Source organism: Anguilla rostrata, chromosome 1 (genome assembly GCF_018555375.3).
Source record: "Anguilla rostrata isolate EN2019 chromosome 1, ASM1855537v3, whole genome shotgun sequence".
NCBI lineage: Eukaryota > Metazoa > Chordata > Actinopteri > Anguilliformes > Anguillidae > Anguilla > Anguilla rostrata.
This window is the reverse complement of record NC_057933.1, coordinates 17686215-17713377: the sequence shown is the minus strand read 5'-3', so window position 1 is coordinate 17713377 and position 27163 is coordinate 17686215. Positions and strand designations below refer to the sequence as shown.

The 27163-nt window shown below is 41.3% G+C and overlaps 1 protein-coding gene across 10 annotated transcripts in view; it reads right to left on the bottom strand.

Annotated features, from left to right (window-relative positions):
• The window catches only part of LOC135250381 (ryanodine receptor 3), a 126762-nt gene extending 100741 nt beyond the window's left edge, over positions 1 to 26021 (bottom strand). For 8 of the 10 annotated variants that reach the window (XM_064326613.1, XM_064326623.1, XM_064326632.1 and 5 more), the window contains exons 1-2: positions 25741 to 26020; positions 3401 to 3520 (exon numbers count right to left, since the gene is read on the bottom strand). In XM_064326613.1, the coding sequence (XP_064182683.1) occupies positions 3401 to 3520; positions 25741 to 25788 (168 nt within the window). In that variant the 5' untranslated portion in view covers positions 25789 to 26020. Of the gene's footprint in view, positions 1 to 3400; positions 3521 to 25740 lie in introns of all 10 variants that reach the window. The other 2 variants (XM_064326604.1, XM_064326639.1) reach the window with 1 other exon arrangement.
• Positions 26022 to 27163: the final 1142 nt, after the last annotated feature.

The following is a 27163-nucleotide window of genomic DNA, read 5'->3' as shown; positions in this document are numbered from 1 at the left end:
TATCAGGGTGAAGCGGGGTGGGGAGACTGGGAACTGGCTAAGTGAGAGAAAGCAAATAATGAGAAGGGTGTCAGGTCTGAGCGCGGGCAGGGCTGGGAGGAGCGTGTCCTCAAACCCTAAGGCCACGGGGGGAGACGGGCTGACGGGTACATGCCTGAATGCTGCCGTCTGCTTGGGAGATCAAACCGATCAGTGAGCTCCTCTGTAAACACAGTGTCAGTTCTCCCTCTTTCCTCACTGTACCAGGGTAAAAGGTCAGGCTGTATTTATCAGCTGATTCCCAAAAAAAAACACTAAGTGATTATGTTCCAACCAACCGCTTCATAATAACACACAGCAGGAATGGAGTAATAGACTGTCAAAGTACCTGAAACCCAGACTAACACTTAGACATGTTTAGTTTGTTCAGTGTTAGTATGCCACTGTTCATAATGAGAAACCCAGCTCCGAAAGAATTCTGCCAACAGGCTTGGCCCCAGGTCTTCACCTCAGGCAGGTTGGTAATAGATTTCCCCTCACTCCGGTGCTGTCTTCCTATTCAAACCTGAGGACCTGGGGCTTTCACAGATAAGACAGTTTGGAGGCACTAAGACTGGTGGTGCCTGTTTCACTCTCAATTCGGCCTCATTCTGCACTATAAACAGAACAATCATATATAATCCTGAGAACTGGCAGAAAGAAAGTATAAGTACTTTAATTTTTTTTGATTTAACACAAGTGTCTCGGATGACAAAAACACACTGCAGTGAAAATATTTTTAAAAATTATTACTTAATTGAATGTCCCTTGTAGTGTAAATTTCAGCATAGTAGAATATATGGATCTGGAAATTCAGTCTCACGTCCTGAAAAAGAACTGTCGGGTCTTAGGAGGACATCACCAGTGAACTCAAGTGCGTCACCCTAAATCGTGACTGGTCCGAGATTTGCACCGCGCACTAGTAATGACAGTGGAATGCTTCTGCCCCTTTCATCCCTCCAGTCACAGCTCAATCACAGTCAAGCCACTTTTCCTCCGGCAGCAATATTTCTCAGTGGGATGATGCTTTTCATACAAATAAATTGCAATGAAGACAAAGCGTCCAATGAAGAAGCTATATATCATCTCTGTCCACTTTAATTACAGTATGATATGGAGCGTAAGCCTTCGGTTTTATTCCTTGTCCTCTTTCCTGGCCGAGAGCATGGGTGGAGAGAAAGCTTCATGGAAATAAATCATTCCCTGCTGTCTTTCATTTCTGAGTGTCTGTGGCGTGATCTTGCATCTGAGCCATGCAGAAATGAATTCAAGACAATGGCAATGGATTATAATCCAAAGAACAATCAATGCAGAAAATCCAATTATGTCCTGCTGTCACCAACCTGCTATAGAACATAGTAATGTAAGGTTAACCGTGGGCTGCTAATTGGTGTATGACTGATTAAAAGAATAGCTTTTTCACTCCAATTTGTAAACTATGTGCTGATAACTGCAATAACGTATGCTTCCATAGATTCAGTGTTATTCTCAAGGGACTTAAACAGTATCTATTTCTAAACATTGAAAGGAAAAATACTAGACTAATTAATTGGTTGAGTGTTTATGCTAACTGATAACTGCAAGGCAATTGTTGCATTCATGCCAGGTTATACAGAACATGTTAGCGGTTGATCCAATTAATAAATCCATGTACATCTATCCATAATTATGAAATTTTGTAAACAATCAGGACTAAGATCAGGAAACAAAAAATGAAACATTAAAATAATGAGGAGACGGCACATTTACAGTGGGGAATGCGATGGCTGAGATTTTTCATCTGTTTTGTGATGCAGTTCATTATTTCTCTCTCCCACTCCTTACTTCTGCTTGCTCGTGGTTGGATTGAAGTAACAGAGTTGAATCCAGAGAGCTTGTGGTTGCCATGGTGCTCAGCTTGCAATTCTCTCCCCACACACTATACTGTAAAGACTTAAATTCAGCCTTAAATGCACCCCTTCCTCTGCATTAAGACTGTGGCTAATTAAAAGGAGTATGTTTTGGATTTTAAAAGTCTCAACCGATGTGTTCACTGACATTCCTTGGGTGACAAACGACTGCATGAAAATCCTGCCCAGCATTTTGTAGGGTTATTTCAGTTCACTGCCTTATTTATGTGAGTGAGGAGCTGTGCCGTCGCCCAGTATGATTAATGACAGAAACAGGGTGTTTTAATATATATAAAAAAATACCCTCAAATGTCATGGGAGTGCTAACAAAGAATAGCTTTTTGGTTAGCCTGGGGGCTCCCAAATCTTTGCTTAACCTGACCACCCTGTGGTTTATGAGCTGTGCCTCAATAAAATGGTGAGCCTCTGACACTTCCAAAACTAACAACAGGCTGCAATGAAGTGGCTAGTTAACATACTATACTGTACATGTTAGAAAATACTTATTTCATTACTTTATGGTTCTACAGTATATTAAAACTATTCACTACAATTTAATATTCAAAAATGGACATGATCACAATGCAGCACAATTCACTTTTAGCTCATGTTTATTTTTAACACAGCTTTCAACATAAGCAGTAAATATATTATTGTATAATTAAACTCATTTTCATTTTATAATGCTATACATAATTTTATTTTCTAGGAATGATCTTTTCTAGTGTGCAGCCCACTATCTCAAATGAAACCCAGAATTATTTTGAAATTGTTTTTAAGGACTAAAGTCATTCTTAGATTTTATAAATGGATTGCCAAAATGCCACTGCTACCATTGTCAAATAAACTTTTGAAGCATAAAAACATTTAAACTATTTCACTCATTGTATTTGACAGCTGTCACACACAGATGTTCCTCTTTGATAACCCTGTTCATTGTTATATTCTTTCCGGTTATCTGATGTGCTCAATTTGGTCTTTCCAGTTTGGACTAGGCTTCTGTTTCCTTAGTTTTGCATGACTTTGTCCCTGTCTGAGGGATATTTAAAGCCTCGCCAGGTTCATTTTTACTAGGATTACTTTCCATTTTTTAATCTATCTTGAATTATAAACTATGTGAATAATTAATATGGTGGTTACCAAATAACCAAGTCTGTGAGCCCACTGTTAGCAGCAGAAATTGTTATCTCCAAGTCAATGTTCATTCAACTGTTTCAAAAATGTTCCAGACTTGCAAATGTTACTTAACGTGTACCTGTTTTTAAGACCAAATAATGTAATGCTGTTATAGTAAGGCCTTTAACTGTAACTTAAAAAAAGATCCCCTCATGCTCCCTCATCGACCCCCAGGGACCTTGCACCCCAGTTTTGGCCAAGCCCATGCTTTGGAGTGCAGAGTGAATTGAAGTAACTGAACTATAAATCAAACATACTGGGTTAGCTATCTGGGTTAACAAGGACTTATACTTTTGCCAGACACCAGTCAGACCTACCTTTGCTTCTGATGTGGGTTCCAGGTAACACAGTCGATTTCCGAGTCCTTCCGCAGTCAGGCAGAACTTGCGATTTTCTTTCTGGATGCTCGCGACACACTGCAGCACCACTTCATCATCCTGTCAGATGACAAAAATTACATGTAGTCAGCGAGGCTGGAATACCTGACAAGATTCAACAGGACTTCCCCCATTTTAGGCCATGGAAAACCCTGTCTTGTAAAGCGCTGATTCTTAGCCACCCTCTGTTTCTGAGCTGATTATTCAGCTACAAGCCACTCTTTATTTCAGAGTCTAGACCTCTCCTGTCAGTTCCACTCACAGAGTGAGCGGCCTCGGAATTAAACTTCTCCGCCGTAGGTTAATGGGGAAGCTTCAGGCAAGAATGCATTACCTGTTACATCACGTCCTGCTCTTAATGCAGACATGTGTTTAAACTCTATCAGCTGTTCTTGAAGGATTGCTGTTCCATCAGTGCTCTCAAGAAACACCAGGGGCATGCACGTAGGTTCACTGAGGTAGGCTTAAAGCCAATGACTTGTGTAATTTCTGTCCAAAACAACTCAACCACGATCAGCTTACTCAGTTCTGACTCTTACAAACATAAAGACAGTTCAATATGTATAAATGTATGCATAAAAATACACACTACATGGTATGTGGACACCTGACATCCAACATCTCATCCAAAATTATGGGGATTAATATGGAGTTGGTCCATCCTTGCTGCTATAACAATCTCCACTCTTCTGGGAGGGTTTTATGCCAGATGTTAGAGCATTTTCTGCAGGGATTTGCTTCTATTCAGCCAGAAGAGCATTAGTAATGACGGGCACCGATCGGGCAATTAGGCCTGGCTGGCAGTTGGCTTTCCAATTTATCCCAAAGGTGTTGATCGGGGTTGAGGTCAGGGCTCTGTGTAGGCTAGTCAATTTACTTCACACCGTTCTCAACAAAAGCATTTCTATAATATTGACCTCACTGTGTGCCTGGGGGCACTGTCATGCTGAAACAGGAAAGGGCCTTCCTCAAACTGTTCCACAAACATGACTGCTTTTCCGATGCATAAGCAGTTGATACAAGGTCTATGTATGTCATATTTACTAAATGGTCACAATGGGTCAAAATCGCTATTAGGATGCATTTTGTGGGGAATTCTCTGCATAAATAACGTACTGAAGCATGCATTAATTGTGTGAGAATTTTTTGAACTCCTGAAAGCAGGCAGTAATTTGCACTGATGTGACCTATAGCTAATACACAGGATGCCAGATAACTTTTTGATTGTGAATAGAACCAGTCTTGGTAAATGTGTTGGTATGTGCGACTGCAACAGAGCCGCCATATAGTGATATAACACAATATAACAGAGCCGAATGTTTTGCTCTGTGACTATTTCCTCAAGGGCCAGATTTACTAAGCATTTGGCGAATAGTTTCAGGTCCAAATTTGAAGCGTTCTGCCCCAAAAGCATGTGTCTTATGCAAACAGAAATAGAAGATTACACAAATAATGAGTGGGGATGCTGTATTATAGGTGTAGCTGATTATGTTTATGTTTTAAGTTCACGCAATTAGCGAGGAACAATTTTTGCATGAAATTTTTCTGCCTCTAAAGAGCAGGTGTAAATCAAGCCGCAAGCAAGACGGAAACACAGGTATAGCCCTTGAAGATGCACTGAGAGAATCTTTGTACACATGCAGCTATTTTTATGCACATACATCTGGCCATAAGACATTAGAGATGTATATGCATTTCATCTAAAAATGCAATTTGGCACTTTGTCCTTAGAAATTATGTTTTGTTATGTTAATTCTATTTTATGTGTAATCCTGAAAACACCAGAAAAACACAGTAAACATACCAGAATACAGACAAGTAAGTCAGTTCCAGATAATTTAACAACAGCAACAATCATAACAACAACAACAACAACAACAACAATAATAATCATCATCATCATTATCATCACCCTTTAAAAACAGCTAATTAATGACTTGGTTGCCTTAAACAGAATTACATGTTTATGTTTGGTAAACAGGTTAATTATAAAAGTAAAATATGTCATGATTTTCACTCACTTGATGAAAATAAAGCAACATCCATAAATCCCTTGACTGTCTGAAGTATGGTCACATCCCAATTTCAACAAAAATGTTTGAATGGGAAATCCTTTGGGCCTGCTGTTCACTGTTCAAACAATGTAAATGAAGCTGCAATAACTGATTGGATTGCTTAGTTATAAAAGGAAATAATGTTATAACTACAAGTGTGCTGAGTAGCTTTCATTAAGGAGAGCAGTTACACTTTGCTTAAGGGGGGTTATCTCACAGGGAAAAACAAAGTCAGCACTCTTTCCTTTCACTGTCCTGAAGATATAATTTAAAGACACACCGAGGAGCTTTGCATAATTAGTTATTTTGCTATTCCTCTGTTAGTTCTTTTAATAAAGCTCAAGTACAATTTGAATGGGACTGACAAATACGCAAAAGGAGGTGTTGTCCTTTATGATGTAGACCCTGCAGGCCAAATATCAGTACAGTCTGAACAGCGTGAGTATTGGAGACAACTTAGGATAATGTGGGTCTTATTAAAAATAAATACTATGCATGTTCTCAAAACACCAACCCATTATCATAAATCATTATGACACCATCAATTTGTTGATCAATTTGAGAATATTTTGTCCATGTCAAACTTTAATATAAAGGGTAATGCACAATTTATTTAATTAGTAGAATTAGAGTTCTGGAAAACGTACCTATGGACAAATAAGTCCAAGACTCGCTTGTATCAGAGTGATGGCAAGAGCTAAAAATGGAGGCCAAAAGGAACTACCCAATATCCAAAGCACCCCCTTCATCTGAGATGGTGATGGGGGTGTCATGGCTTTGGATTGCATGGATGCCACAGGTACTGGCTCACATCTCTTTGTTGATTATATAACTGCTGATAGCAGCAGCAGAATGAATTCTGATGTGTACATAAGCATCTTATCTGCTCAGGTTCAACCAAATACCTCCAAAGTACTGCTATATGCTATATACTACATACAAACACAATGCTAAAACAACAATGGAGTTTTTCAAAGCCAAAAACGTGAAAATATTTGACTGGCTAAGACAGCCACCTGAACTGAATCCAACTGAACATGTGTTTCACATGCTGAAGAGAAAACGTAAGGCAACTGGCCCCCAAAACAAGCAAGAGGTGAAGATGGCTGCAGTACAAGCCAGGCAAACCATCACCAGAGAAGATACTCAGCACCTGGTGATGTCTATTGGCCACAGACTTCAAGCAGTCATTGCATGCAAAGGATATGCAACAAATTACTAAACATGAAGTATTTAATTTGCATAACATGTACCAAACATTCAAACATTATGGTCTCAAAATGGTGTGTGGGTGGGGTAATATGTATAAAAGTGCTGTAATTTCTACATGGAAACCAAAATACATTTAAAAATATGTCTTTGTCCCAAACATTATGGAGCATGCATATATATATATATATATATATCTGCTGTAAAAAGGTCTGACTTCAGGCATGGTGTACCATCGTCCACTGAGATCTTCATGCAACCAAGCATCCATTTCAACACTGAATAATATCTGCTAATCATGGACTCGGGAGCCACCATAGAATAGCACTGTGACTTATGCATCTTGCTGATACAGCTACACTGATCATACCTATAGCATCGCCATTGATCTGCTGAATGGTTTTAAGGATAGAATCTTGTTTAGCATTATACTGCACATCAGTTTGTAGAGAAATACGTGAGTTTGTAATCCACTGAACTCTAGAAAGAGAGAGGGAAACAGATATTCTCTGTGGACAAAAATAAAAAAGTCATAATTAGTATATACAACATCCATCAGTTTTAAGCCTAGATAAATATTTCTTGTGTGGGCTCACAAGAAGACCTGAAGCTGTTGTATAACCCATGGTGTTTATCTAAAGAGATCTGTAGGCTTTTTCTAATAATGTATCAGTTTACCCAAGAAATATTTTGATTATTTTATCCCCACTAATTTTGATTTGGGTTTCATGCACGTACCATCAATCACACTTGAAGAAATAACTATATGTTTTATAATAATCTGGATCACTCACTTCACATGCAAATTTGACAACCTGCAATCGTTGCTGAATTCTAAACTCTTAATTTGACCAATAATCTAAGAATTATTGGGTAAATTTAAATGAATTACCTATCTTTTTTAAATAGTGATTCCAAATTATGCTTACTTCAATGCATAATAAGTATTGCTGTCATTTTTTGTTTAAAACATAAATTACAAACTACAACACCAGAATTGTGAAAAGCAAAAAAATAAAATAGAAATGATGATGAAGCAAAACATATAAAATATAATACAAGGTTCAATGGTTCTTTTAAATTTAAGACAAATCCTTTATGGGATAAATCTGCCCTATGTTGTCCACCCTAGCTGTATTCAATATAAATCCTTTTTATAAGAGATTCATTGATTATTATAAATGACAAAAGCTGAAGCATATGGAAATAAGAAAGGAAGCAAAAATGTCTTATTTTTACTGCTGTGATTCAGCTGTTTGTCGCCCATAGCCCACTGCTTCGAAAAAAGCAGAGGAGGACGTCAGCTCTCCAAACAGAATTTGATATACAGCAACACAGGTCTCTTTGCTCTCACTTTTGAGTTTATTCCATGGGATCACAAATATAAAAAAGACAGCATCATTCAAGCATGTGACCTTGTCAGCAGCAATGTCTGTAACGTTACAACAATGGGAAAATAAGGGCAGATGTTTTAACACAGATGGGTATTCATTGTAAACATAAAAGGTGTAGCCAGTTCTTTTTGATGGGACTGAGGAACCAATGCTGCAATACTTTTCGCAAAAATACTTTCTCTAAGACATTCATGAGCAGATATGGCCATAATTTATAGAGCTGGGAATTCAATTGGGACTGGGAGTCAAATTTAAAACTCTGATGCAGCATTTTCTCTATCCTAAGGCAAATGAATCTAAATTCCCTCATTCTCTATGTACAAACAATATCCCTTGAGCTTGTACTTAATGGCAGCACTTCTGTTAAGGGATTGCAAATAAATATGTAAATTATTAATTAGGCAATCCATCACTTCTGAGTGATGTATTTCCTCTTAACATGTTAATAAATTGAAACTCAACATGTGGTTAATAATGTGCAACTAACCGTTACCCATTTTAGCATTAAAAGGGGGGACGTATTGCACTAATAGTGTTGAGAAAGGCATTCTGCTCGGCAATGCCTGGCTGTAAGTGCAGTGCAAGTCAAGTTTTCCTTTGGCCAGGCAGTTATTGCCATGATCCTCATACTGCTACAGTAAAAATCTGTGCACAAGCACTTTGCAAAATCTGTGTCATTCCCTAAATTTGGTAATTGCATTGATTTACAGGGGGGGATTGCTTAGGTTGATTTTATTCATTTTCCATGGGCCAGAATGTGCTGATCCTGCTCCAAAATGAGAGAGGCTGCTTTTATGGCACAATAGGAAGCTGCATTATTAAATATGAAGAGATTCTGGGAGAGAACAGGAGTTCCACACTTTGCAAGAGGGCAACATACCTTTACACTGCTGCATGAATTTAAATGAGACCCGGCTCCAGGGAGGTCTCGGCCTACCCTAATGTGTTCAAACACCGCAACCTCTAATAACACACAACATTAATCATTAATATTAAGGGAATTATTAAATTCTTTGTGCTAATATGTCACTTTGGATAAAGAGAATAATGCTGGTCAATCAATTTCTCATTCATTGCTCTGATTTATAGGGAGTTTTACTATGTAGGCAGGTACAGCCTGTTGTATACTACATTACCACCATGAAGGCAAAGGCTATTGGAAACAAAATTAAAATCAGCAAGGATCAATAATATGGAAATCAGACAAAATTCTGCAAGCACAAAGGACTGTATCAACATCATGCTGTCAACTGCAGACTTAATACCCCATGGAGCCTCTGGATCCTTCTCATTGGTGCCATATGAGAGAAATATTGATTTGTGTTTCCCTCATTTTCTTGGCTGTCTGCTTGGCTAGCTCAGAAGCCACATTAATCAGAACCAGCAGTTGCCATGATTTGGCCTAGAGCCCCCTCTCTCAGCGCGGCATTAATACATTAATACAGCAAAAACCTCCAGCCCTGAAACTACCTCACAATGCAAGCTGTACCTGGCCCTTAACTACCATCCATTGTTAAAGCATGGGCTTACAATGGATCTCAAATGCTGGCACAATGCTCGTTGGTATATTTTCCAACTGGTGTAAGATTAATCACCAACTGTTCAAACCTACAGTTCTACCATTTCTGAAATTATTTAATGTGGGATTGCACAGCTAATTGAATTACACCAACCAACTTTACACCCAAACCATTCCAGTGAATGCAAATAAGGATGCAAACTCGTCTGACCTTGCGCACCATATGGCCTCATGGGTACACTGTCATGCCCCCCCAGTCTGAAATCCCTCCTGAACGACTCCAAGAACCCAGGACACAATCCTGATATAACAACCATACATTTTATTGAATGGAAAGGGTCTCAACACACTGATGACAGTGCTACTACGGGATTAGTTTGTACATGCATGCATCAATTGCATACGTGCAGGTAATTATTTTTGTCTAACTACTTGAAATGATTGAAATATCTTTCACAGGCTCAGGAAAATATTTCTGCAGCTGGACTGCTGAAAGGTGCGGTCCAAGAGTCCCAAATGGAAGTTGAGCCCAAACCCAAAATTCTCCACCCTGCTCCGCCCTCCACTCCAGGACCCCCACCCCAAAATACAGTTCAGTTTACCGGCCCCTTTACTACCTTGTGCTCATCAGGGCACATAAACAGTACAGGCAGGGGGTATGACGACTCCTGGCAGCCAACTTTACGATGAAAGTCCCACACAGGCCTAGTGGCTAACTTGACTCCCCAAGGAGAGGAAGGAGAGCCCCTGTTGCTGTTGGCTAGCAGCCCCATTCCCCTGGAAGCATGACTTCCTCTCCTTGCCCTAGACCAGGTGTGTGATCCCAGGGATGTTGATTTCCCAGGGGTGGAGTAGCACACCCACTGAGCAGTCTCCTGGGGGCACTAAGTGAAACTGGCTTCTGAAAGAAGACCTCAGGCTTCAGAATGAGCGCTCCCTGAAAGCAAGAGAGATGTCTAGAGACAGATGTGAACACAAAGCAGGATCCTCGTCTTAGTTTTTCCTTTTTTATGACAAGGTCTCCACTTCCTTTCTTTATCCATAAATCTTACTGGTAGAGATACATGTCACCATTATAATGAATGATGGATGATAATCAAAACAGACAGCATGAAAGTAAGACTTAACTATATACTTTATAAAGACTTGCTTCATCTAAGCAATCTCAGGTTTCTCTTTCAGTTTTGTAACACCATGATATCTAAAAATAAGTTGACTTAATATTAGGCAACATTTTATGGATTTTTCATAATTTTCAAGTCCCAATATGAACAGACCCCTTAAAATAAGGGTACAGCTATCTGTCACGAAAATTGTGCATTGATTCATTTATTTAATTGCAAAATATACATATATATATACTGTATGTATATATTTTTTTAATATGCCATGCTCATTAAAATTTATAAAACCTTTTTCAACAAGCAATTCAGCACTTCATTGTTTTACTTAATGAGACATTTTATCCGTTACAGCAGATATAAGCTAGCCTTGAGACAAACATGACAAGCACTGTTTGTCTTGGTAATTCGATGTGATCTCCTGAACATCAACCCAAGTCTGTATTGCATAACAGTCGGAAGTTCAATCAAGCAGCAATCCTCCTAAATGTCTGAGTTTCATCAACTCAAAGCTTTAAAAGGTGGAACTAAATCTTTCCTTCTTCTCTTACTATAACTGAAGAGGTTCAGTTATAGTAAGATGCTTTTCTTCATACAAACCTTTCCCCTGACTGAGAGATTTACGCGTGTAAAGCTTCCTACCAATCTAAGATGTACCTCATCTACATACAGTAAAAGCAAGCCATCGACTCAAACCACAGTGCTTCATATTTAAGAGGGAGATTTTTTCACTCTATAATTTGCATCCATGCCAAGGAATCTGGTGAATCTGCTGCAAAGCGATCTGGGGGAACTATCTGCTAGTTGGCTAAACGGTGGCATCACATGCTATGTATAGTGCTGGGGAATGGAGTGGCTCTTCCCCCTTTACCCTGGGGCAGCAATCTGAGCAAGGCACATGGTGTCCTTCCCCTTCCAGAACCACCCCCCACCGCCCCCAATCCCCAGATAAACCCTTCCAGGCCTGTTGCCCCCTAGTGGTGCTCAGAACCCCCATCGCCGGCCCTGTCAGTCTCCTGAACACAACATTCCAACATCTGGTTGAGTGGCAACATACCTTCTCATCTCTGAACACAAAACAAAACAGTGTTAGGCCTCCGCGTGGGGCTTCTCTTCTGTGTTCCGTCTATTCGAAAGCTTTAGAGACAAGAGCAGGTGTCCCGCAACAAGTGTTCAGCAGTAACCTGAGACGCCCCCCCGAGACATCCCAGAGCCCTGTAGGGCCAAACTAACGAAAACACAGATGGGAATTGCGAAAAGGTGCACATACGGGACAGGCACGTACCTTAGCTGTATGCAGGAGATCCAATGGATAACCTACCCTTAGAAAATATGCCGCTGAACAGAAGCATTTATTAATGTAAAACTATTTCTGTCAGCATTTACACTTTAGTGTTACATGTCAAAAATATTTTCTGTATAGCATTGCAGGTCTTATAAACGTCAGACAAGGTGATAAGTGTTATTTTCAAACTATCGAGTTAGGTTTTTATTTTTCAGGGGAGCCCAAAGGGTGAAGTCACGCACCAACCAAATATATCCCTACAAAAATCACACTGTCAAACTGCCTGCATTGTTAATAGCACACATGCTAACCATTCATTAAAGATAAATTTAATTAAATATGAGGCATTAAATCTAATGGCAACTGTCCTCATCTAAATGTGGATCTTCCAAACCCTGATGCACGCAGGAATGATTCAGAAAGAAAGAAGGAAAGAAAGAAAGAGCACCAGGTTTTAGTTCTAGGCAGGGCTTTGCACCTGTGACTCACTGGCGCTAATGTTCAGCAGCACCGCGGCGGTGAGGAAGCCGGCTGATGAGCAAGCTGCCTGAGCACCAGCCCTGCGTTCCCACTCCCTGGAGTGACACGATAAATTAATCTCTACATCCATTACACATTTCAGGCTGCTTTAAACCTGTCGCTAACGGCACGGAATCCGACAGCTTTATGATGTGATGTGGAATGTATGCGTGTGTGCGCGCGCGCGTGTGCATGTGTGTGTGCATACGTATGCAAGGCAGGTCTAAGCCATAAAACACTAGCGTTATCGGCGAGGGTCCTCTTTTGTAAATCACCACTTCTGCTCATGATGTTTATTTCCCTGTCCGGTAATGGGACTGATATGGAGAACAATGCTGGCAGGGTTTTCAGGAGCCTTTCCTGTATCATTTTATGACCAGAATGTTGGCTCAGTTATATCTCTGATATAATCTTACTTTCTCCGTACTTTCCAGCAGTCCTTTGTGAAAGGTACTTGTACTTCTTAAGGCAGAGTATCTGCAAAATGCATATCATCACTACAGAAATGCCTGCACTACAGTACCATGTGTTGCTGATGTGGAAAATTGTGTCACTGCTGAATATCGGGTGATGGAAGTTCAGAGGTCACCAGGATGAAGCGGGCATCGCCATTCACATCTCAGGTTTTATGAAACTACAGTCTGTTATCCTTGTCAAGGTTTAGACAGCAATCTGTCTAGTATCCACATAAATCAAACCAGTAATCCATACTCCACTGTGAACAGTCCATACTTTTCAACAGTGTTTGAAATAGTAGTGGTACCGATTTGAGTGACGGATAGGAGTGACCATTTCTGGTTGTGGTTCACAGGGGGGAAATCTGAGGCAGTAGGCAATTCATTTCCAAAAGGCCTTGTCAGTAATGTGAACTGCCTACTAATCACTCTAAAAGGGCTTTCTTACAATGTAAGACTGTCATAAAATCTCCACTGTCCACTTTTAAATGAACTGATTCCACTTCAAATCACAAAACAACAAAAAGCACAGTCTCTGCCTGTCATGAAGTAGACTTCCACCACAGCTGCATGATGGGAAAACAAGAAACAGCTTGCTTATTTCCCTTAGCCAAGACTGATTTACCATGGGAGACACTTTGGAAACCAAACAGAGGAGGAAAACAGCTATGTTAACAGGCACCTGCTAAGAGAAGGACATATTCAGCGACAAACACTTTGAACGTCCTGCGGGAGGGAAATGCAAATTGGCGCTGTCATACCCACTTATCTGCAGGCCCCCAGCAGAGCTGGGCAATGACCGGTGAACCTTCTATCCTCCTCAAGTATGCCAATAAAAACTCCAAACTATCTCCCACCTCTAGTTGAACTTGTTACTAATCGTGCGAGAAGGGTCGTACAGTAATAGGGATGGCTGTGGAAAACCTGGCAAGCCACCTGTTGTTTTACGGGCTACTCGACAGAGCCTGCTGATCCTCTTTCAGATCATATTGCACTGAGTTAACGAGAATGATCTCTGTACCCCAAGCACGGTTAGCCTTGTCTACTGTGTGACGATGTGGTACAAGTGACGTTGTCTCCTATGCTATCCACACATTTTTTAAAGAGCCAAGCCTAGTTTCTGGGGCTGTTAACTTACGAGAGCTCACTGCTTTCCACCTGAGTAAAGAGCTGAAAAGACCCAGGAAGTTCCTTAAGGTAAACATAGGCTAGATGCCCACAGTCAGAGCACCCATTTCTAGTTTATAGAGAACTGCAGGTGGCATTAACCGAACTGATTGAAGCATTGTGTATAAAAGATAATGGCTGAATCGCCTCATAACTGACTTCACAGCTCAGTTTTGCAGATGCTGCGTAAAAACTCGCCTTGCCTGTTTCAGCTGAGGAGCTACCACTAACAATCAAACTGTGTGCCAGTGTCTCAGTCTTAGGGAAAGGCGGATGGCCTGCTGCGTTTCATTTCTTGTGCCGAGAATGCCCATCTGCTCAGGCGGAGTCCAGAAAGCCACACATTTTAATTCAAGTCTTACTTTTTTACGAAAGGCAGACGTGTGCAGAATTCACTGCAGACACCAGACAAGTGCTTGGGATATTGGTTCAGCTTAAAAAAGCTTGTTATCCAGGGTAATTACTTCTCTCAATTCAACCAATTATGGTCTCCTCAGCAATAAATGTTTATCACTAACTTCATGTAAGGGACACTGAATTCATATACGATATATTAAATATTCAATAACATATGCAATAACAAATTTACCAGACAGCCTTCACAACTTTCTCTGTATGTCTTATCTGCCTGTGCCAGAAGTTCTTCCTTTCCAAGGAAAGAGACTGTGATCCTGCAAATTATATACAGCCATGCTGCCCATCTCTTTGTGAGAGACAGGCAGAATACCTCACAGTGAGGGTATCCCGTGAACCAGAACTGATCCGCCACTTTGTCAAACGTAATTTGAGGTGAGAATGTCAGAAATGCCAGCTCTGTGCTTTTCGCAGTCCACAGCACTCTGCATTCAGAAGAGAAAAACCACGTAGGTTATATCGATCAATAAGGTGATTTTGGAGTCAGATCTCAGAAAACAGGTGCAAAGTTAAAGGCTTTTAATGGAATTTCCTCAAGAGCAAATAAACAAAGTAATATTGTGCAGCTAAACACAGCCTTATGGTACTGTATTTCCCTGTATTACAAATCTGGAGTGCACAAATGTCCCATACAAGCACATAAAAGAAGGGGCACGGGCTGTGTAAGAGAGACGCAGTAGCCTAGCAGCCCTAACGGTAATACATAACAGAACAGCAGCACCCCACACTTCAAAGCTTCTGTTTGACAGGCCCTGTCCTGAGAGCTAAACTGGCCAATCAGACGTTGCCTCTGCTCCGCTCTGCTCCCTGTCTCCAAGACAAATGTAATTGAACCCGGGGTCCTCAGGTGCAGCCCGGTGTCTTAATTAGGGGGCCGCGCTCTCCATTAAAAAGGTGCAGGAGCAGAGGTGGCGAGGCCTGATTACATATGAAGGCCCAAGATCCCTTTATGTCAAAGCTTATCAGTGTCACGGCTGTATATTACGACAATCAGGGCTCAGCACTTCCTAGCCCAGCTTCCATTTGCTGCGGTGGCAGAAAAATACATTGTTTTATTACACACATCATTGACTCTGCTGCAACGAACCCAAATAAAAACGCAGATATCTCTGAGTCTGCGGCTCATGACGAGGGGACAACACAGCGGCCGTTAAAGAAGCATGAATCTTTTATGAGGTGAAGAACGGCAGTGTCGCAAATATTGGACTTCGGGTTTAGCGGCTGACAGAAAGTAGAATCCCTGACAAACAGTAATTAACCCAGCGCGCGCGCGTTCTGATACTGTCTGCGAGTGTAATTGGGAAATGCACAGAGCAAGTAAAGTCACTGCATCAGTGAGCAGCAGAATCAATGCTAAATTCGAGATGAATTAACCTGCATTTCCAGTACTACGAAATCTCAGATTTTGGAGGCTCGTTGTGAAAACAAAAATAAAACAACAATGTCAGTGGGAATAGGAGAGTGTTTCAAACTGCAGAGATATCGTTTCTACTTTCGCAGTTCTTTAAAAAGAAAAAAAAACTTAAAACTGCAGTTACGGCATCCTTGTAAATACAATTCAGGCCTGTGCTGTTTCTTAAATTGGAAACTTAAATTTCTAATGTCATGAATGTAGTGCATCGAATGCTCTTTAGTAATGAAAGGGGGAATACATACTGTCATCAGTGAGTTTTGTAAAAAGGCACGCAATATTACCATGCAGCGATTTTAAGTACCACACCAGTAAAAACAAAAAATGTCCTCTGAGCAAATGTAAGTAGTGCAGGAGTTCAGGGATTAGACCTGCAGAATGACTACCTGATCAAAAATAGCTTTATTTTGCCTCAGAGACGCATCAGTACCCAGTGTGCTTAGAAGGGGAGTTCTGTTAACTTCAGACACAATACTGCTGATGCAAAGCAGAGGCAGGTACGGGAAGTGTGTCAACACTTGTACTGCATGAAGTGGAGGTAAATTATACTTTGCTTCATTGCTTTACCTACTTTAGCTAAATCTAGAAAAATGTTGGTTTACTTAAAAATGCAATCTGCTCCAGGTGCATTTGCCGGCTTTTGTGTCTACATAGTACGTGTAACTGGACAGAGCACAGCTATGTAGTGGATAAAAGGATAAAAAGAATTTCTGCTACTACATAAAAAGGACTGCAGTTACTACATTACCGCTCCAAAGAGACCAAGAGACCCACAGTGAAATAAAAGGGAGAAGAAATTGCTTTCTGGAACAACACTACCTGGGCTGCTGTTAATTTTATGAGCAGTGCTGTTCTTTTTCAGTCGGCATTTGGCGGTTACGCACTGCTCCTCCTGTTAGGTCATGAGCGGCATGGCCCAAATTTTGAAAGTGGCTCATACCGCAGCATGGGGGAAACACAGAGCTCTTCAAAGAAACGACGATGCTCCTCGAGTAAAAGTGAATTCATGGGGTCAATGTCGAGGAATCCTGTAAATTGGATTCACCCAACGCTTGCATTTTTACTGCCCCAAAGTCACTTTCCATGCAATGGTGGCCAGGACAAGCCGAGGAGTCTGGGAACGCAGACCACCCTCCCCCGCCCCATCCTGCGACATGCAGCATGGCATTGTGGGCCACTGTGGAGGCTGGAACAGGTTCTGGCACTTGAGAATGTAACTCCAATACTCAGCTCTAGCAGACACAGGTAGAACATGGCAGAAAGCATCATGCCCGCTATGGAATTAAAATGTTCGGCAGTCCTCCATAAATGAGGTGCGTCAGCTCATTCTGCAGCCCTCCAACAGGCCACGCTTTCCCAGCATAAGCAATAATACTGATTCCTCTCCAGCTCATACAATAAATCCACATCCTGAGGCACTGCTTGTGATTGCTTCACTTCGATAGCAAGTTAGCTCTAACAGCAAAAGAACCTCTTTTACGCCCTTGTGTATGTGGGAGTGTGTGGTTTACGGAATTAAATTATTTTATTTTGTTGCAACATTACATTTTTTCCCCTTAAAATCAGTCTCCCCCAACTACTATAATTAAAATATGCATTAGCGTAGCTGAACATTAATGATGCCTGACAGTAATGTCACAGTACATAGTGTAACAATCCAGATCACAACTTTTTTTGGTTCCATGAAAAATGTGGGCAAATCCCCATTTGCCCTGAGAGAATTTCTGTTCCACTGAAACATTTTGGATCATATTCCCCCTTGGCCAAAATATTGCTCCTACATTTCCACAGGAGCGATTTACATCAAAAAACCTGACAAGAAAACTCATACAAAGACATCGTGTCACCATTGATATGAAGAGTCAGAACATCAATGTTAAAAACAGGACACCAATGTTCAAATAGACAGCGAGAAAAACACTAGAGCAGTGTTTTTCAATCCTAGTCCTGGGGACCCACTGCCCTGCATGTTTTGGATGTCTCCCTGCTCCAACACAACCGATTCAAATGAATGGGTCATTATCAGGCTTCTGCAGAGCTTGATGACGACCCATTCATTTGAATCGGGTGTGTGGAGCAGGGAGACATCTAAAACATGCAGGGCAGTGGGTCCCCAGGACCAGGGTTGAAAAACAATGCACTAGAGGATTCACACACATAAATCTGCTATTTTTTATTGCATTATTAAATAGACAAATCACTGCCAAAAGAAGCATCACTGTAGTGAGCACAAGAGCCTTAATGGCGTGTGCAGAACAGGGGCCCACCAATGCATCCTGTAAAAATGACAGGCACAAGCACCATTAGAATTCACAGGGAACAATAATTAGCAGTTTTCAGAAATAGTCCCAGCAATTTATTTCTAACTTTTGTCAATAGATAAAATACGTTTTCGGTTAATTTATGCATGATAGCTCCTGCAATGTTTAATGGTGATAGAACACACAGTCACAAATTGTTCTCCATAAATACTATGTATAAATATATTTTTTTGTATATATTTTTTTTACTAATATGTAATATGTCTTACATTTCAATTGAATGACTAAATTAATATAAATAAAAACTCATATCGGACTGAAATACCAATCAACCAGCACTGAAACGGGCATACCACTGAAATCAGTCTTCAAGGAATTTCTTAATTTAGAGACTGGATCAATACCTCATTAAAGCACCCAGCAGCCCAGCTCAAATTGTGGCGCAGGCTTAATTCCCTCTGTAAGTTCTCAGTCACTAGCCTTCCTCGGGGAGAACAGGAAGGGATCATTCTGCTGACATTTCCTGTTCAATTTAGCCTTCTGCCTTTAAAAGAAAAACTTGGCTTAAACTTCAGTGTTTGTAATGTAATCATATTGATGACATCATGAAAGAGAAAAGGCAATTTAGCTAACTTTTCTTTGCAAATAAACACTAAAAATCTCAGCAACCTCTTTCATCGTGCTGGAATATTATTATCACTTTCATCGAACACTTTAAATCTAGAGTTAGCTTCAAACTTGCAGATTTAGCTCATTACGGGTTTCAAGCTACAGAAACCACAATATATGCCACAATATACAATACAAAGTTAAATAAATCAAGTACAAAAAGAAATACAATAAATAAAAATACCATAAAAATACAGTTCTATTGAAACTGTGAAGCTGAAGTTCCCTGGGAGAGTGGGAAGAGCTATAAAATGAGTGCTATATAGGCTGGTCAGATTGTTTGATGTTTCTACAGATTTTGTCTGACACAGCAGTATTCATTACAAAAGCTAATCACACCTGAAAGCTACAGCTGTACAGTCCCATACATGCAAAACTACTATACAGCTGCAATGTGATTTGTCACTTTAAAAGTGTTCTCTTTAATTTCCAAAGCTATATCAGATTTTAAACCTTGGACATGTGCTTCATTCCACTCGTACTGATTTCAGACAAAACTGAGTCTGATCAGAAAGTCTAAACCAATGCAGATCTGCAGCCAGCGTAGACTAAGTGAGATCTGAGTTCAGACAATAATTTACCAAACTGCATGAACACAGGTCTCACAGGGTGGAATTTAACAGTTGGACTGACACAGATTCCACAGTGATCCAGAAGGAGATAATTTTATTGAGAACATAATGGACTAGTCATCCAGTCATCACTAGATGACTAGCGATGACTGGTGTTTTCCAACCTCACAATCTACTCTTAAGGTGAAACTAGTCGTTGCAGAAGAAACTGCAAATCATCCCCCCAGCTGCCACATTGATCAAGGGGGTCTCTGGCCCTGCGGTCCGGCAAGAGCCATCAGGTCACAATGGACAGTTTCAAACACCTGGGACTGATGGATCCATGGAGGAAATGAGTCACGGCGAGGCCCTGCAGAGGGGAGCGCGTGGGAGCGGAGACCAGGCAGCCGCCATCTCGCTAGCATTGAAGGAAGGCAGCGTGAGACGAGATGGGTGCTCACCGCAAGGTGACCTCTGTTGGGACCCACCGCCTACGTGAGCTGCCCTGATGGACGGTGAGGCCCTAATTAATATCAGCTCCCTCCGCGCTGACAGCTCACCGGTGCGCAGAGCAGAAGTGCGCCTCTGTAAAAGCTAGCATTCCCCGGCTCTGCCAGTAAGGATTAATCACATTTAAATGTCGCCCTTTCCACCACTGCTGTCCGCCCACTGCCTCACGCTAGAAGCAGAGCCTTTGATTTTGAGCTGTCTGTTGCAGCGGTGTACCTCCTGTGATGGAAGCTCTACTCAGCTTTACTCATTCAGATTTACAGGTGATCAAACTGCGGATCATGCACTGCAGAATCAGACGCCTCCCTTATCTGAGGCAAAAAACAACAAAATCAAACTGGCAAATAAATTGAGGCCAAGAAGTGGGGCAACTGGTCTTTCAGCGATGATGGCTCTGTGGCCCCCGGGGTCAGTCCATTCCCCAGAGGCAGTGATTGAACACCCTTCTTAATCACCGGTGCAGAAATTAGAAGGCTGGTGTACGAAGCTGGCGAAGTTGAGAAAGTGTAGAAGGCGCCCGACTGCACTGGCACAGCTGGCTGCTTCCTATCTGGGCGTCGCATCACACCTCCCTACCCAAACCGCTCCTGGACACCAGCACTCATGCCCCCAGGACATAATTTCAGACCAGGTCCTGAATTTTATTATGCTACACTTCCACATCTGCCAGGAGAAACATTTCAAAACATGCCACACTGATCAAGTTCATTTATAAACACACTGATATACTTTGCCAATAGATTGGTATTTTAAATCATCTTGTCTGCCCGTACACAGAGGTGGAGTTGATTAGCTTTAAATTACATTTTCCAGAACTTTAAAAAATCCACCATGGCTCTCCTCAGGTACCTGTTTGAGAATATGGCGATAGAGTTTTGTGCTTGTGCAACACAGAAAGAGCTTCTGACAGAAGGCCTTCACATCTTCCCCCGTTCCCCTCAGTATCCCGTATGAAATGAGAAGCTGTTGACTGCAGAGTATTAGCACTTACATTTCTCTTCCTGCAGCATCAAATTGCCCATGGCACTAAAATCCCTCCTATCTCCTGGGTTTACAGTAACACCGAGACTAGGGTCATTTCTCTCTGTTCTCAGGGGAAATAACTTCATTTAGCTGTTAGAGATACAAAGCAATAATGCTGCCTGCGCTCCCACTTATTAAAGGCTTTTGTAACAACACACGCAGCCTACAGATTGTTCCAACAATTACAGCTCGCTGACAACAAAGCATGTCACAAAAAAAAGACACGAGGCATCAATTAGAAATAAATGAATGGCGGATCCTTGAGTCCAGCCTGTGTAACGTGCGTGTGCATGAAAGAGGCAGGTGGGGAGCAGTTCAGAATCAGAGTGATGAATAATTGCTATGCGGAGCCACGTCTGGACCAGCCCGGCTCTACGCCTCCTCCAGACAGGCATTCACACGTCGCGCACACCCCGAACACCCCCCCCCCCACCAACTACAATCATCCAGTCAGCTGCCGCCTCGTGTGGACAGACCCAACACGCTGCTCAGCTTTAAAGGCACAATGCCTTTTGCACTCCCACCGGCTGACAAGCTGAATCATCGAGCCTCCAGCAACTGGAAGAATTGTATTCTTTCAACAACACAGCACAACACACTGCGGGACACGTGTGAGTCTCATCTCAATAACCTGGAAAGAGGGAGTACAGAAATGTTCAGGGCTGTTACAGGTTCTTTTAATATTATCATACTTTGTGGGTAGAGAGTGTTTTCATTGGTCCGGAATAGAATATTTCCCAGTGTCGGTGTCAAAATGCCATGCCAGACCTGGTGGTATACAAGCTGATGAAATTGTCTGTATATGCGTCAATATCAAGGGACAGCCTGCAGACGCTGTGGAAGCCTCAGATTTTTAAAAGCTAATTTTAAACCTTGGAGCTGTCTCCTGGAATGCAAGAGGCTTCCAGAAGGACATAAGCTCCAAATAAGCCCACTGCTAGTGAGCAAGTGCCTTCTGGATCACCTGGTTTTAAAGGAGCAGTTTGCACCAGTACCTTTGCTCCCTTTCCATTGTCACCTGTTGCACATCGCAAGAGCACGGCGCAAGGCGGCATTCTCTACTGGAAGAGGACACAGCCAAAGGCACTGATGAGGTCTCTAACCCTTTAAGTGCACATCTAAAAGGTAAAATTATGCTCATGTTGAAAACTGGATTCAGTACGATTCCGATGCCTTGCTACATCTCACCCATTTATTCCTAATGGCTCTTAAAAGGAACAGTGGTGCAATGAAACTGGGACAAGTAGCACAAAAATACAATCAGCAACATGATGTGATGTGGGGGGTGTGTGTGGGGGGGGAGTCTAATAGCCATGACTCAGCCTTGCACTTTAGAGGTGACTGATGTTTCACAGGTCATGCACTCAGTCCATTAGTTTTCACATTGCTTGTTTGTGGAATGCATTAGTTTTCATTCTATGCCTGCACACGCATAAGAAGACCAATCCCAAGGCCGGGACAAGCACATTGGAAAACATTTACTTTACCTGCATATCAGGCTCTCGTATTTATAGAGCGCTGTCGCGTACTACGTTACAGCCATAATTCAGAGGGCGACACAAAACTGAAGTGCCTGAGGTCAGGAGGGAAGCGCGATGCGAGACAAGTGCTGCTCGTGAGAAAACCTGATCAGTCTGTACACATGCATGTCACGCTTTGGAGTTGGGGGGGTGGAGTGTATGGGGGTGAGGGTGTCAGAAGGGGGGCCTCTGGGGGGAGAGTGGCAGGTGACGGGAAAAACAGATTGGATGCTATCACTGCAGGCATCGCATTTGAAACATTATAAATTCTATAAATACTGGCGAATAAAAAAAAGTCAGGTAAGAAAGCCTGAATACATTTCACCACATTCCATCGCAGGCCCTCAGTCAACAAGCACTCGACCAAGTTTCTCCCGCGCTGTCATTGAGAAAGAGTCCATTTCACTGCCAGCTTTCACACCTTTACACATCAACCACGGGGTGAGAAAAAGCAATATATGGCAAGCCTGCCAAGCTTATAGATTGATCTGCTACAGCATGACTTCAAACTGTCCGTCATTCACAAATGCAACTGACTGCATTTCAGTAAAAACTGAAATAATACTGAAATTGTAATGACAGGAGGCCCCTCTTCTTGGCATGCATGCATGCCTGACTTGCATAAGGCTGGCTAGAATGGTCCGAGGAATCGTAGGCTAGACGAGGGCTAAATTTGGGATGAATTTCAACTCTGCTCATATAAAACAGACAAATGAAAGACCTAAGCAAGAAGAAAGTACAAATTAATCTCCTAATAATCGCGAAATTATCACTGACTGAAAATTACGTGCAATTTATTCATGGAAATTATTTTTTCTAGTAAACCATAAAAATGCAGAACATAGAGTTCATAGGGTATTCCAAATTCTGAATGTAAAACTGTACAACCTGCTTCCATACCCGAAATTTGAACGTCCTATTTTGTTATAAAATAGGACCCCTGTATCCTGAACAGGGCATCAGCAGCGAATGGCCCATCGGAATGCACCCACTACCCTCTCTGTTTGGACTGGCACCATGACCAGGTTGTGCACTTCATCATGAAAGAAAGGGAGCACAGCTTCCATTCACCTCACACAGACAGGTAAACAAATACATGGCTAAGCTATTCTGGAAGGGGAGCCTTCTCATTGAAAATTACACACTAATATCCATGCTGCTCACATGGACCAGTGTTATTAATTTATTTGAAATGCACAATGTTTGCGTGAACAACTGCCAGACATGATTGTGTTTTTTTATGCACAAGCTATGCAGTAAACCCCATAACCGAACTATAATAAAATCACACAGAGAAATTGCCCATTAAAACATATCCCAGTGCACTAATCAAATTACATCTACGTAATATGTGAAGATATCTGAAAAAGTGTGACTAACAGATAAATTGTTTGATTCTTAGTAATTAATAAAATGACTTTTATCGCACCAACATGAAGAGTATCTTGTGAAAGCATTGTGAGCTCACTATCACTGAAATGATCCAGATGTGTTGAAAGACATAAAAGAGGTATAGCTTTCAGTATATGTATCTATTGCAAAATCTATTACTTATTTTCACAACAGCTAGTACTCTGGCAATGGTCAGGCGAAATGTAGACTGTGTCAGCCAGAAATGAGCTTGTTAAAAGACATCAGCATCTAAGCCCATTATGCTACACTGTGATCCCTATCCTCACACTTTCACCCACACAACAGAGTCACCATCACCACAGCCAGTAAGACTGAACCTGTCTTTACCACCATCAAGTGATCCGTTCCTCATGGCAATTATTGCCTAATTCCAGACGTGCATGCCAATGTCTACCTTAGTACAGTAGCGAAACAGTATGTACTGGTTTGTGTTGCATTGTTTTTATTTTTATTTCTCCTCACTTTGACACTGAGGTTAAATATATTTAGGGAAGCCCCTTACACAAATCACCGTTGTCATCAGATAATTAGCATGCCATTGTGACAGGAGAATCCAGGAGTCCTGGGGAGGCAGGGTGAAGGCATGTTAACAACTGGAGGAGCTATCAGTCTGTCTTACTTCTCTTGTATAACAACATCTGAGTAAGTAACGCATTAACATTTGCGTTTATGATGGACTGAAGCAAGTGACCATTCATTTCCATTTGGCTATGAATTCCATATCTAAGCAAAGCGTCATACAAAATCACTGATATCCACACAAAATATTACGTGAAAAAGGCTAATTAGCAAAGGTAGTACCCAGCCACCAAATAAAGACATATAGCCCTCTTAATGTGTACTGACTTGTATGGCTCTACTACTGAGTAAGGCACCGTAATTGCAGGTGTGCAATAATGATCTTAAACAATTAGGGCCAATCAAATAATACGGGCAATACACTAACATACATGCAAACGCATTAAATATATCTGACATATCGTATCACATTTGCGTGATTCATATCGAACAGTAAAAATAGAAACGTCTATAAGAAGCCCTTATGTGAACAAAAATGGTCAAAGTCGCATATTCGCTCCAGGCACACCAAAGCACCAGAGGTACAGCGACGTCTGAAGAAATTAGAGGCAGAAAGCATAGCCGCTGTCAAAATTATAGCGGCGATCACTAACGTCACACTTGTTACCAAGTGTCCGCGCTGTTCTGTTACAATAACACACACATCTAAGTGTTATATGAATATTACGCCTTTCGTTTCTCTCAATAAACATGACAAGTTCAACTTTTCTACGATAACTAGAGGTGAAATCTATTGTTCTAGCAAAAGAAGACAGCAAACTTTTATTTGAATCCCAAACCAAAAAACGCACCATGTGAGCAGCGAGTTAAATAATAAAACGACAGATGATATTGACAGTAACTTGGCTATCCAGTTCGTGCGCATTTATAATCCGTACAAGACAAGTTGCGACAATCACAACGAACGATGCGCAAAACAAAAGGATTGCCCTTTAGCCAAACCAGGAGGAACGCACGAGAAACAGGTATCATGCGCGCAACATTTCACTTAAAATGTCCACTGAAAGAGACGTCGCAATTCATTAGTTTTGGAATTTGTATGGAACCGGATGATGCTTAAGCATTTGTTGTATTGGACAAAAAATCGTGTCCACGGGCTTGCTTATAGCGAGGCTGCACTGACATAGACAAAGGAATACAAGACAATTACCTTAAGTACGCTGCGGTTTTCAACATTTGCTAAATTAAATTAGCGGAATTACTTACAGTTCTTAAGAACTGAATTTCATCCTCCCCTTCTCCACCTTCAGCCATGGCTGTTGAGGAGCCTGCTTAGACTCTGATAGCCTCCACTGTCGGCTTGCAGCACCGTGCTGCTGCTCCTCTCTCCAAACGATATTAGCATATAGCTAATCCACAGCCATATAGGGGAGCCCGGGCAAACCTACTGCACTGCAGCCTGTCACTCAAGCCTGCTCACTGCCAATGCCAAGGGTGCCTTTCTCGAGGGGACAAGCGAACATCAGCTCTCGGTGATGCTGATGCAAAATAAAGCGTATTCTTGCAGTCAAAATATGGCACTGGGGTCTGATCTCTGACGTCATTTCTGGCGTTTATTAGTGCCAAGCTAAAAGTGATCTCCACTTTAATTGCGAGGATTTTACTCACGCCGCTGAAGAATAGCTCTCTCCTCCAATTAATGGCAGGACACCTACAGTATACTGAATCAGTAGCTAAATAGCCTCATGAAAAAAAAATGCAGGACATTTTGCATCTAAGGGCATGAAGTTTATACGGTTGAATTAATAATAGATTAATATTCGCACGTAGGAAAGTTACATTTGGGTGATGGCTTAGACTGATAGATAGATAGATAGATAGATAGATAGATAGATAGATAGATAGATAGATAGATAGATAGATAGATAGATCACATAATACATGGTGTTAAACTGTAAATGTTGCAGGTTGACCCAGAATATCACTTCTGCAGTGCAAATACACAGTACAGTTCTTAAGCTGTCAATAGTTAAAATAATAAAGTTATTGTTCAAGCATAGGCTACACCAAACATAGGCTAAAGCTATGACATATAGCTTGCAGAAGTAAAATCCTAATTGAATTATACACTCATTTGTCCATTAAGTTAGACAGCAAGTTCCTTATATGTTCTTCTATTCTAAAGTAACATGAGAAATGCACTATGCAAACGGCCTGCCCATATCTACTTTCAAAGTGAAGTAGATTGGGTAGTCAGAAGAATTTTGCTGAAAGTGACAGGACACAATAAGTCTTACCTCACAGATTAAGAATTTGTGATGAGGACTGCTTGTTCATTTGTGTGTTTGATTAATGAACCATACTTTCATATGTTTAGTTTTACAGTTACTTGAGAGACCCTTGTATCACTGTTGCATAATAACATTTGACAAGGTATATCTACCTGTACTTTTTGTCTAAAAAATAAAATAAATAATAAAAATAAAACTGTTGCCAAATGTGTACTGTACATTCCATGACAGTTCATTTAAAATGACAAAATAACCAGGAAATTCCTGATTTAGATTTGGTGCCAGTTCTTCTTTTGCAGAATTACAGGCACCAGGGGGCCAGCAGCAGTCGCCAGAGTGGCCAAGGAGACGGTATGGCTGTGCCCACATGGTTCAGGGGACAAGGCATGAGAGTCAGT